Below are 13975 nucleotides of genomic sequence, written 5' to 3' on the forward strand. Positions count from 1 at the left end.
TTAGGGACCAAATATACAAATTACCCTAAACCATAGGGACCATTCGTGTAATTTACTCTTTTATTTATTTTATCCATATGATCCATAAAAAAAATGTTACCAAATCAAACCGACTTATAATAAGTCGGCGCATTAGAATTGTCAAAGACTATGGTTAAAAAAGTATTTCAGAACAATTACAATAAATGATATCTATGGATATCACACAAATTAATATATAGTTTTGGCCAATTTACAAATGTTTCTAGACTTTTTACATGTATAAGTCAATTATTTAACAGTAATAGTATAAAACAAATGTAGATTATTAAAAAAGTTTCCATCAAATAAACATGAATGTTATGCTTTAAGGTTGTGTAAAGCATGGTCAAGGAGATCGAAGACTTGAAAATGTGGATACAGTTGAAGGTAGATCTTCTCCAAAACGGCGATCACGACGACTACGATGAAGTTTCTTCGATACATTCCCATTCTTTACACAGGGTGCACTTTTATGTGATAATCTCTCGTTGTTCGATTCTATTTGTATGCCTGTGGAATTTGGTTTGTTGCCATCAATACTTTGGTCCAAGCCACGATGAGAGCTCGTTACTGGTTGTGTCCACATCACACTCTCGTGCAAAACGACTACGTGACTTTGAGCAATCTTTTTATCCTACAAAAATAAATCAGATTTGTGTATCATTTAAATCATTTAGTTTTGCATACAAGGGTCCAACATACGTAAGTATTTATAAAAAGGGACCCATGCACACTTGTTCGTTAGAAAAGGTCGTACTAACCCTTTGACGTCGTTGTTTTTCTTCTTCTTTTTCACGTCTTGACATATTGTACTCTTCCATTAGTGCGAGTAAAGGTACCTAGCAAACCAAGGATTGATTATCATTCTTGAATTGCAAAAAGTCAAATCTCGGTGGTGTATATTTAATCATACCTCGTCATATAAAAACACTTTCTTCCTTTCTTCTTCCCAACTCTTTGTTTTCAAAATCAATGACTCCACTAAAGCTGCATATTTTTCAATATATCCATGTCATTTATTATTCGTATTCAATAAAAAGACGAAAGAAATGTACAAATACATGATATCAAGGTAAAAAAAAAAAATACAATCCAAAGGTAAAATTTGATATGACATTTTATATTTTGACCGATCATATCATTTTTTGGTATTGGGATTTAATCATATGTTACCTGGTATTTTGTTGACCAAACTACGAGCACGTTCCGCTCGTTTTAGATTTTTGTGAGCGCCTCTACTGACCGTATATCTATTCTCGTCCTAGACACACGAGAAAATTATATTTGCAAGTACACAAATTATAATGCTTTATAATATTGATAAGTAACTGACCATGTTATATTCTTCTAGCCATCGTTCCTCTTCTCGTGCTAACGCCCATTTCTCAACCTTTTCCATAATCATTTTCCTGCTCGAAGCTTCATCTTTGGCTCTTGCTATTTGCTCATCCATGCTTTTTAGGAGATCTGTGTAGTCCATCTTCCCTATGGTGCAAATAGTTCAAATTTTTTGTTGTCAATTGATTTAGAGGGAGGGTTGGTAAAAGTTATCCAAATCATTATATGGCCTAAAAGGACATTAGATGGTATGACAAAACATGACATCAATGTTATGAAATAATCTAACATAACATTTTGAAGGTTATGTGCGCGAAGAATAAAAGATTGACCTCTATATATATATATATATATATATATATATATATATATATATATATATAAATGTTATGAAATAATCTAACATAACATTTTGAAGGTTATGTGCGCGAAGAATAAAAGATTGACCTCTATATATATATATATATATATATATATATATATTAAAGAATGAAGGAAAACTAAAAAATAAATTAAACTAATAAAGAAAACGAAAAGTATAAATTTATAAAAATTGATAAGCTAAATATATAACTTTTAAAAAATGATTTAGTAAAAAGGAGGTAAGGTAGATTGTAACGTATGAAGCATAAGTTAGCGGACAAAATTGTAATTTTAAATATACGGAACAATACAGTCAGTAAGTTCACACCAATATTAATTTTACATCAAAATTATAGTTTGACATTATTTTTGTCTTAAATTTGTCACGGTATCGGTATCTTTCAGTTTGTTACAATTTTGACAGCTTTACCGGTCAACCGGGTTGACGTAACATGATGACGTGTCGGTTTTTGATGATGTAACATGTTGACATAACATGCTGACGTGTTAAAATTGAATTTTTTTTTTCACAAAAGACACTAAATTTTTACTTTTTTCAACTTTGACGCTAAGTTTTATCTTTTTTTTTTTTTTTTTTCAATTTTGACACTATTTTTTTTTGTTCAAAATCGAACATCATTTTTTCCATTTAAAGTGTATAAATACATTTTTTTCATTTAAAACCACACTTTTGTATAAATACAATTTTTTTTTACATTCAAATCATAATGTTATATATAAATATGTATTGGTTATATAAAAAACCACATTTTACATTAAATACGTAACTTTAAAATGAGTTTGAAGGCTTCTAGTCATTCAAGGCCCAGAGACCTAAAGACCAGGTTTGCAACCTATGAAATTTTTACATATCATATCATATTCATCTTGAATGTCACGGTGTGACTCTCAAATGCTATCACGACTTAATATTGAATGGTCATTTAATTATTAAATGACAATTTGATTATGCTGGAGGTATGTAATCATGGTTAATGACATAAAAATCCTTACGTTTGGAAGAAATATTCACTTTTATCCTTTTTGCATATTTTTGTTTCATTAAATTCGGAAGTTTGCAACTTTTTTTTTTTTCAATTTTACCCTTTTGCATAGTTCTGGTTCATTAAAGTCTTAAGTTTGACAGAAATGTTCGGTTTTACCTTTTATTCTGGTTCATTAAAGCCCTTAACTTTTGCAAAAATGTTCGGTTTCACCTAGTAAACTTGCAAAAAAGGTAAAATTGAAAAAACAAATTGCAGACTTCCGACATTAATGAACCAAATATACGTAAAAGAGTAAAACCGAACATTTCTACAAATCTTAAATGCTTTTATGTCATTAACCCTATGTAATCAATATGTCCATTAACAATATTGAAAATCATATCTTTCGGCTGAATTTTTCAAACTAATTTATGAGGGATAAATGTGTCTTTATTACATCTATTTTAGTATTCTCATTAATTGAAGCAAATGTATGAAGGATAAATATCGTCATTATTATATCTATTTTAGTATTCTCATTAAATTTTGATATTTGTTATATATTTCCCATCTCTCCTTCAAAGCTCAAACGAATGTTAGATGCGACATCGGTATATATCTAATAGAATTACATAATTTTAAATAAAAATGAGTGTAAATCTACAACAAAAAAATAAAATAAATAATATTTCATAAGCGATAATTGATAAAATTTTGTTATTCGTGTACGATGCTTATGGTTAGTTTGATTTTCATGATATTAATTAATTATCTAATATTGTTCCGATTTGGGATTCTTAGACATAAATTATTACAATATATGTTAAATTTAGAAGATCTTGAACTATTAATGATATGATGTGACATATATGCATGGGACTGTACATACGCCACAAGACCATACCCACACAAAAAACATATCTTATCATTAATTGATTTTTTAGCAACATCATAAATTTAAATATAAAGTCAAGCGGAACTTTCCTTAGAAAATGAATAACTAATAAATAAATAGAATACTATTTTTAATAACTAATACATCTTTATACAAAATATTATGGTTTGAATGTTAAAAAAAACCCATATAATTATACAAAAATATGGTTTTTAAATGAAAATAATGTATTTATACGGTTTAAAATGTATAAAAATTTATACAATTTGAAATGGAAAATTTTCAACATTGAACAAAATTGAAAAATGATGTTCGATTTGAAACAAAAAAAAAAGTAGAGCGTCAAAATTGAAAAAAAAAACCCTTAGTGTCAAAATTGAAAATTTAATGTTTTTGTGGAAAAAAAAAATCAATTTTAACATGTCAGTATTCTATGTCATCAAAACCGACATGTCATCATGTCATGTAAGCAGATAACCAGGTTGACCGATCAAATTGTTAGAATTATAACAAATTGAAAAACACAGTGTCAAATTTGAGACAAATAAACCTGATGTCAAATTAAATTTTTTATGTAAATTTACTAGTTTTGTTCTACTTTCGTAACTTGGAATATTATTATATATTTTAAAAGAAATTCAGCTTTTACATATATAGTAGGGTTCAATTAAGAAAAAAAAAGTTAAGAATGAGGGATTGAGTATGAGTCACTCATTTCAAATGTGGTGCTTAAGCGCTCCAACGTACCGAGTCGACATAACACGTCATATTCATATATGAATACATATATGGATATGTAAATTTATATACGAATATGTAAATTTATATATGAATAAACGTATGCATATATGAATACGTATATTCATATACGAATAAGTATAACGAAAGTAGTTATTCATATATAAATATGGTGATTATGGGTGGTAGCAGTGGTTGATGTTGGTTGGTTACGGATGTGGTGGTGGCGGTTGTGACGGTGGTTGGTGGCGGAGGGAGGTAGTGGATTCATATATGAATACACTTATATTTATATTTATATATGAATATTACTCATCCTCCTTCGGCTCAGTACGTCAGAGCGTTTTGCGGCAAAAATAAATGATTAGATGAGAATAACTTCCCTGTTCTCAACATTTTTTATTTTCTCAATTGAACTCCCCCCCCTCTCTATGTGTGTGTGTGTGTGTGTGTGTATATATATATATATATATATATATATATATATATATATATATATATATATATATATATATATAGAGAGAGAGAGAGAGAGAGAGTGAGAGAGTGAGTGAGAGAGAGAGAAAACCATTATTAATCAAGAGACCAAAAAATCTATCAAAAGTGTCAGGATTTAAAGCGATCAACGGTAAAAAGAAAGGTTGTTGACTTTTACAATTGACGCACATGCACCAGATTATAACAAAACTCAATTCCTTTTTTTAGTTTAATATTTTTTGGCCACATTTTTTAATGTAAAAAAATCGAATATACCATTGTTCATTATTTTTCGTCATCTTTTCATAAAGATTCATATTGATATATAAAAATGATTTTTTTTTTCAAGAAAACCCATTTCATTTTCTTTGATTTTTGAAAAGTTAATGTCTATTTTTTTTATAGAAAAAATTAATAAATATATTAAAACTCATATTTTATGGTACCCTTTAAACATTTATTTATATTAATGTTTAAAAAAAATCGAAATTTCAGTTCAGATTTACATTGTGAACCTGCTCAGATTCTTAGAGTAAATAATAATAATTCAGAATCACATTGTGAATTCTGGAAATTAAATTATATACAGTTTAGATTCACAATGTGAGTAAATTCATTTGTTGATTTTACAAAACTAATTTATGAGTATTAAAAATGTTACAATATTATAAAATACATAGAAATATATTTCGATTCATATATGAATTTCACTTAATTTGTGAATGATCAAAGAGTTGAAATAGGAAGTCATATTCACACGATGAATGTTAAAATTGAAATATTTACAGTTTAGATTCACAGTGTGAATTTAAACTGATCGAATTTTTTTTTACTCGATGCTGATGTTTATAATACAGGATAAAAAATTGAGATTCTAAGTATAATTAGTTTTTTTGGATAAAAATGAACTGAGATATTGAAAAAAAAACAACAACAAAACGAAGTGAGTTTTTTTTTTCAAAAAAAATGTTTTTTATTATATATCAACTTGGATTTCTATGAAAAGATAACGAAAGTTTTTTTTTTGATAAAAAACGTGGCTTAAAAAATTTTAAACGAAAAAAAAATGTAAGTTTTTTTGATAAAAAAATAGATTTTACGTTACAATCTGATGTATCTGCGTCCAATATAAAAATATACACCGGGACCATAAAAGTTTGTTATTTTAAACTTTGGTCACATGTGACCTTAAACTTTAGTTATAAGACTTTCCTATTTCAGACCTTGTCCATAAATTTTTTTTATGTTGCCATATTTGCTCCCTAGACTTTCATACATTCATACTTTCTACCTCTTACTTTGTTGATGTCACTTTCTACCATATTTTCTTTTTTGTAAAATATCACTTTTACCCCCATCAAATTTGAACATTGATAGTTTCACCCTTTTAGCTTTCGTATATTGACATTTTTGTAGTTTTGACATGTTTGATCCCTATATAAAAAACAAATTACAAGAATGATCCTTATAGTTTATAGGATAGACCCTTATGCAAAATTATATTTTCAGGAATGTTGCCTATGTTTAAAAAAGATTACATAAATGCCCCTTCCTAATAAAAAGTTTACAAAATTGAGCTTTGGAACCTACATAGAAAAAAAATTATGAAAACGGTCCATGTAATTTAAAGAAAATGTCCATGTATTTAACACTTACATATGATGGCAAGTTTGGTCCTTGGGTATATTGTTCCCGCAACCAAGAAAATTAGTTTCAAAATTGTCCCTTTAATTTACAAAAAAAAAGGTCCATGTGTATACTTTTTTCCATATAAATGGTCCATTTGTTTAATAAAATTACAAAAATGGTTCGTGACTAATATAAAATTTACAGATTACGACCACCTGCAAAGAAGGGGATATATCATCCTAGTTTAAATGAAGCAACATCGTTATATGGAGCCAATCACATCAGGAGTGAACTTATATAAAGTCGAGGTAAAAAAATTAGATGATGCAAGAATCGAACCAACATGCTCTATAAAGAAGGAATGTGCTTTTATCCAGACGAGCCAAGTGGCTAATACCTTTATATTTGAATAATATGATTTATATTAAATTATTAGTTAGGTAATTTGGCTAAAATTCAGATCTTATTTTTTTTAGCCCTATGTGGCCGCACACCCGATCCCTTTCGGATCGGGCCTGCATAACATGATAGTTTGTAATGCACTTGACGAACATTAGATTAAGTTTCGTCACACCCAAAAAAGGTGAAATGTCGTAGTATGTTGACTCACTTTCTATCACTTGCTCGTGTAGATGACGTGTGTGTCATGCTCATCTCATTATCATATAAATCCTTAAGACATATCCAATACAACCCTAAATCCTTTTCTTTGTATCGATTTAATTTGATGTAAAGTTGTTCCAACCAACAAAATTTATCACACCAAATTTATGGTGACATCGGTGAATGGTAAAACATCAAATAGAGTTATGTTTGGTGTTAAAATTTTCTTTATACAAATTGACCATTCAACATTAAATAGATATGCATTTTTGGTTTATTATTTGTTTAGTAATGTACTATGATGTTTGTTACATGCAAAATTATAATAAAGTTATATGACATGGTCTTAGAGAGCTCTGAAAAATATAAACCTGAGTTTTAGTCAAATTATATATATATTTGAAAAATAAAACTATTAATCATTTGGTTGATCCGGATAAAACGTCTTCCTTGTTTTGAGAGCATGCCGGTTCGATTCTTCCATAAGCGAATGTTTCTATTTACAATCTATCCTATCTCTCAATCTGTTTTCCGAAATTAATTTTTCAAAAAATTTATATATTCAACCTATCATTTTTTATAAATTTACAATTCATTTTTTGACTAATTGTTAAACCCATGTATAACATGGGTTAATTGTAAGACCCATCTATAACATGGATATATATATATATATATATATATATATATATATATATATATATCAAAGTCGAAATATTTGAGAACTTTGAATTTATAAAAAAAATAATGAATTATTATAATAGAAATGTTTTTTATCTTTTAGATTTAAATAAATAAAAGAAATTAATAAACTTTAATTTTAAGGATTTTGAAATTAAAATATAAGTTTATTAATGAAATTGATATTTAATTATTACTGTATTTATTACAATTATTATATTAAAATATTATATGAAATTTAATAAAATAACAAAACTCATGTGAAAAAAAAAATTCAAAAAAAAAAAAACCTTATTTATTATTTTTTATATTTTTAAGGGGCCATCTTTTATTTTGAGTTGGCAGTAGGTAGTAACCAGTCATTTTTAGTTAAAATTTGATCTTTTGGAGTAGAACAGAGAAGATGGTTTAAAAAATCTAACCTCCGCTTATCGAGTTAAGAATATGGTCAGTCTCAGATAATGATGGGACCTCCATATGCGATCGCCTGCAAATCTCCTCGACCTCACTCTGTTTCTTTACAACAACTTCTTTCATTTTACTCGCTTTCAATTCATTTAATCTCTCAACTTCAGCCTCTGCCTGTAACATTTTCACAAAAGTGTCGCTAAAAAGTATCAATGCTTTGATTACATATCAATATCATTTAATCATTATAATGGATCGGAACTCTATGCAAACCTCCTCGATCATCTTGATGGCCAGACTTCCAGGAGCAGACATATTGGTCGAAGACGACGTTGAACCAGAAATGTGTGAAAATAATTCTCGTTCTATGTAAGGTGTATCCATTAGATCCCATAATTTCTTCAAAGAATTCCCAAGATTTCGAAGCTGCAAACACATCGAAAGTTGTTATTGGATCAAGATCATATGCTTTGACTCTTTGAATCAAACGTCCAATTCCTCAATTTCAAAAGTTTTGTACAACTGTTATCAAAAATCTAGATCAAAATTAACCTTTTCAATCCGCAAACGCTTTTCTGCTTCAAGGGATTCAACCGTGCTATTGAGTTTATCTAAAATACGATCACTCATGTTCTTGGTGAGACCCGATAAATCGTTCAAGCTCGGATGCACTTTTGTTATGATCATCGATGAATCCATTCCTAACGTACTCGATAACTTCTGAATCGTGTTTATGTAGTTTTTCACCCTTTCGAGCCTGTCATTCTTTTAAGAAACAAGAACTGGAATTAGCAAACCACCATTTTAGTGATTAATTAGCAATGAATGATTGTGTACCTTGTCGGCATGGAGTCTTTGAAGCTCCATTTGATATTCTTCAAGTTTCTTTAACGATAGATCGTTTTCATTTACGATAACATCAGGTAACGAATCGTCATATTCAGATTGACCTGCAATTTCCGCAGAAATCTTTTGAATCTGCGACTGAACTGTTCGAAACTGTTTCATCCTCTCCGCCTTTCTCATTTGCAATTTCTTTAACGCCGGCGCAATCGCTCCGAGTTGTTCTTTCAGAGCTCCGGCCATTTTCTCCGGCTACGGTAAACAAAACTCCAATTTTTAGTAAAAAGAATGTAAAAGGTATTCAAAGCAGAGGAGGAATTATTACCCTAGGAAGCGAGCGTTCATCGAGTGACAAAAGCAAATGAGTAAATTGAGCTTCCGAATCAGCCAACTCTTGATGTAAACGAGCCCTCGACATGTTTGCATTGTCAACTTTTCTTCGATAAACTTGAAGACATTCATGCTCGAGATCAACCAGAACCTTTTCTCTTTCGAATTCATCTTCGCCAATTTCGTCCCAAATCATCTGTCACTCATAAAGATTAGTTAGCACTGAGCATATCATACAAAGGAGCAGGGTGAGATTCAAATTTAAGGTTGCAGAGAAACTTACTTGTAGTTCTTGAAGAAGATACCCGCAGGATGTCTCGAGCATCGCTGTGGTTCTAGTGTCCATGGGTGACTGAAAAGAACCCATATCATATGATCATATCAGACTAATCAGAGCTTTGTTAAATTGATAAAATGATAAAAAAGGTGAAGTGGGTTTTTGCTTAGATGACAAGCCTGAATCACACTAGTTGGTGACCGGTATATGAAGCTTTGGGTTCAAGAATTCTTCAATCTTTTGTCACAATTTGATTTTTCACTTTATAGATATTTTACCATATATAGATCACAATGGTTAAAACTTTCTAATCACTTTTTCGATTTAATTTAATTAATATTATTATAAAAAATCTCAAATAGTTATTCCACCAATTGGTTTTTACAAAATTAAATAACATACTTTTTACACATATATTCGTATAAAATATAACAATACAACAATTAATGAACTAGTTTACAAAAAAAAATTCAAATAGTTAGTCCATTGAAATGGTTTTTATAAACTTATGAAATAGTTTACAAAATTGGGTAAATTACACCAATCGTCCCTCGTGCATATGCTGAAAAACACGTTTAGTCCATATTTTCAAAAATTAATTCGGACAATCCCTCTTTTGGTTAAAAGTTGCACACCTCATCCCCTGGACATAAAAATACGATTTTGCCCTTAATAATTTCTTTTTTAATTTTTATTTTATTATTTTTAGATTAAAAAAAAAATAAAAATAAATATACACCAACCCACCGTTCCCCTTCCCTTTCCCCGGTTTCCTTCCCTCTGTCTCACTCACTCTCGACAACCACCTAAACAACTCCACCTCCTCCTCTTTTTTCCGGCGACACCAAACACATCTACTCTTTCTCTTACTTTCTTTTCCGATCGTCGAAGAATAATATCAAAATCTGGTGACTCAGTCACTCAACCACTCAACATGTTTGATTTTTCTGGTGAAGTAACTAGGCTACCATCGCAACCCACCAAGCTTTGGTTGTGATGCAATGACCGGATGAGGAGGGTGTGGAGATCGGGATAGGAGAAGATTGATTTGAGGAAATACAAGGTTTTGTCACTGCTGGCGGACCAGAAGCTACCAATGAGGCCATCGATCTACACCTTAAGCCCTCGTTGGAGTCCTCACCGCCGCCAGAAACCTGTAGTTCCTCCAGCACCATCACATATCAGTGTCAGCATCAACTCCTCTGGCACAACCACCTGTCACCGCAAACACATTCCCCTTCCCTTCCCCCAATTGTCTTCTACTTTCGTCTCCCTCTTCTCACCCATTCCCGACAACCATCCAAAACCCCAAACTGGTGAACCAAAATCACACCCCAAACCACCATCATGTATCTTCATTCTCCCCCTCTGTCTTAAGAATACCAACGACTATTGAGGCTACCAATTTCAATCTTTCACAAGTTCACGACATCTCAGTGCAAACGAAATCAGGTCCAAGACGAATCCATCGAAATAAAATCAAACCTAACCTGAAACTCAAAATCAAAATCGAAACCTTCATGAGTTTCAATTTCTGGATTTGAGAAGGACAAAGGAGGGAACTGCCATTTTCATCGACTTTGTCTCTTCATTGGAGGTGGTTGTGGTATTTTATAGCGTAACTGAGAAAGAGATTATAGGGAGTTGTTTTTTTTAAGTTATAAATAATAATAAATAATATTAGATTAATTTAAAAAATAAATATCCAAGGGCACTATAGTCATTTCAAATGGGACGTGGACTACATTTGCAACAAAACGCATTTAAGGGACGGTCCGAGTTAATTTTTTAAAATAGGGACTAAACGTGCTTTTCGGCATATGCACGAGGGACGATTCGTGTAATTTACCCTACAAAATTAAATAACATACTTTTTACACATATATTTGCGTGCATAAATATGTATTTATAGGTATTTTTAAATGTATAAAGCTATGAGTTTTGAGTATCATTAAACAAGATTGAAGGGACTGCGGAAACAACAATTTTAAATCCTTAATAGGCCCAAAAATCGGATCTATAAACAACCTATCTAATGAAACCTTAATATGCAAGAAATCATACATTTTAGGGTATGTAGAAACCCTCGTAGATCCTTGATTGTTTGATGAGAGCTAAGAGTTCAACGTAGAACTCCTCTTTCGTAGTCGCACCCAAGACACTTAGATCAACAACATCTGACAATAACCCATGCAACGAACACCATGAACAAGACTTCAAAAATCCAAATCTCCTGGAACTGCAGGTTCGACGTCGTTGCAATGAAGCCACCACAATGTGGCGTCGTGATTTTGAGGGTTTCGGGAAAGAGGAGGTAGGACCAAATTTTCTCTAGGGTTTTGAGTAAATCTCACCATTATAATTCGTCCATTGGGCTCTCTATATAGGGAGGGATATAAAACCCTAAAAGATATTTATCTAGTCAACTAATAATTATCCATATAAATGATAATAATCTGACTGCTTGAATTATCATCTTTTATCCTCTAGAACTTCTAGATTTCATTTAATAATTAAAGACTATCAACTAATTAACAAATCAAGTCCTTATAATTTTCCTATGTCATTTGTTTCTTATTTCTGTCCTTGCGTATAACCCCAAAGGACCCTACTAATAATAATAATATTACCAATCGTTCTAACTGTGTTGGGACGATAAACACCATTGTCCATCACTCCCACTTACACAAGTTACCAACACTATATGGTCTAATAGTCACTAGTAATGAGTAGAGAGTATACAATCAAATATATCTGCCATACTCATAACATAGAGTCGTGACATAGCCTTTAGATAAGTGATCAAATATTCCTTTGTCTTTTCAAGATATCTATATGAACGTGAGACAGGGATATAGTCAATCTTAAACATCCAAGATTCTGTTTCCTAATAACGACTTGTTTCAACCAAAAGAAAACTGCAAAATTGGTCTATCAATTCAGTCTGAGCACGACCATGCATTTTTAATGTCAACACTAAATCATCGAGGGGCCCAAAGATATTGACTCCTACTATATAAAGAAGAAGTAAACAAATAAACTTTGACTACATACATTCCACATATTCATCATGTCACATCTAGTCAAAACCCTGTATGATTTCCATTTACGAACAACGTTGGGGAAAAACCAAGACACAACAGAGTGTAGGAGAAAACCTCATGCATCTTCATTTGAAGAATATATGATATTACCATCTTAGGATTAACTTGTGACCGAATCCATGAAGTACTCTCTAAGTGTGGGTTACTCAAATACTATAAAGTCTCCATTTAGTACTCATGAGTATTGCTCACAAACTTTGTTATGTTCATCCCCGTAAACAATCTAACAATGCTCCATGACAATCTTAACTCACTACTTTCTTCCAGGAGTAGGACCGAATGTGGAAGTTTTGAATAAACTAATATTCTGGTAGCGGTTCTAAACATGAAAAAGTGGAACATAATGATGACCTAAATGAAATGACTGAACTCCATCAAGTATTAAGTTCTCCACTTAATAATCATCAGATCAAATAGAGATCACAACTGCATCAGTTACTAAATTAAAACAAACTAAACTAAAATACTCAAGTTAATACACATACAAATCTAATGACATTATATCTTAATGTAACTATTAACCTTGATTAGGGATTTAGTCCAAAGAAGTGAATCAACAAGATTCACTTTAGTTGACCACGATGTCCTCACAATTATAAAGATGCTTACTGAGTATTTACCATGTGATCTTATGTGACTTGGGATCTATACTTATTTTGTGTTTTATAGTTAGTGAATTATTTGGAATATGGAACATTAATTCTTTTAGAATTTTAATAATGATATGTTAATATAAAACTTACAGGCATACGTGGCTGTTATCGAGCATAGCTATGGAGTAATATTGTTCGAAAAGAAGAATATTGAAAAAGCTCTAAAACATGGAATTGAGAAATTCCCAGACAACTTGATGTTGAAGGGGTGGTACGAAAAAAATAAAAAATTGTTCAACGAAGTGAAGAATGCAGAGACTGGAGGAATAAAATATAATGAAGCTAGTTTTGATGGTCATAGTAACAAAGGATAGGTGGATGGTGGTAATGAAAAAGGATTCTATCCAGTTAGAGGATTGGTAGTTTATGGGGAAAAGACGGATGATGGTGGAGTTTTCAGTACACCTAATGTGGAAAAGGTAGATAATACAGACAATCTAACATGTTCACAATTCTTGGAGCATCCTAAAGTGTTGGCGACAACAATTAAAATGACAGATGATGTTGTGTTGGAAAGTTATAGAAAAGAAAAAAAGAGTAAAGGAAATCTTGGAAACAGTTGAGGTATGTGAGGAAGATGATGACAATGGAAAAAGGGGAAAAAGAGAGCAAAAGTTACTTGTATATGG

At 31.0% G+C, this 13975-nt stretch overlaps 1 protein-coding gene across 1 annotated transcript; it reads right to left on the reverse strand.

Moving 5' to 3' along the window:
• Positions 1-270: 270 nt before the first annotated feature.
• Positions 271-9758, reverse strand: LOC145100923 (65-kDa microtubule-associated protein 8-like). Its single transcript, XM_079038065.1, has 11 exons — positions 9596-9758; positions 9308-9508; positions 8977-9234; positions 8692-8904; positions 8413-8565; positions 8154-8313; positions 1355-1506; positions 1195-1282; positions 935-1008; positions 783-860; positions 271-655 (listed from the first exon to the last, which is right to left on the reverse strand). Exons 1-11 carry the CDS (start codon positions 9677-9679, stop codon positions 368-370), a joined length of 1749 nt encoding a protein of 582 aa, XP_078894191.1. The 5' UTR covers positions 9680-9758; the 3' UTR covers positions 271-367.
• Positions 9759-13975: the final 4217 nt, after the last annotated feature.

Source organism: Lactuca serriola, chromosome 4, assembly GCF_051521515.1.
Source record: "Lactuca serriola cultivar US96UC23 chromosome 4, Lser_US96UC23_V15, whole genome shotgun sequence".
In the NCBI taxonomy this organism is placed as follows: domain Eukaryota; kingdom Viridiplantae; phylum Streptophyta; class Magnoliopsida; order Asterales; family Asteraceae; genus Lactuca; species Lactuca serriola.

What these genes read in the sequence shown, in the direction of transcription:
- LOC145100923 (XM_079038065.1), bottom strand. Translation starts at nt 9,679, where the DNA reads ATGGGTTCTTTTCAGTCACCCATGGACACTAGAACCACAGCGATGCTC. An exon ending in AAAGACTCCATGCCGACAAG is followed by an intron (nt 8,905 to 8,976) that starts GTACACAATCAT and finishes GTTTCTTAAAAG; the next exon opens with AATGACAGGCTCGAAAGGGT. An exon ending in AAGTGTTTTTATATGACGAG is followed by an intron (nt 861 to 934) that starts GTATGATTAAAT and finishes TTGGTTTGCTAG; the next exon opens with GTACCTTTACTCGCACTAAT.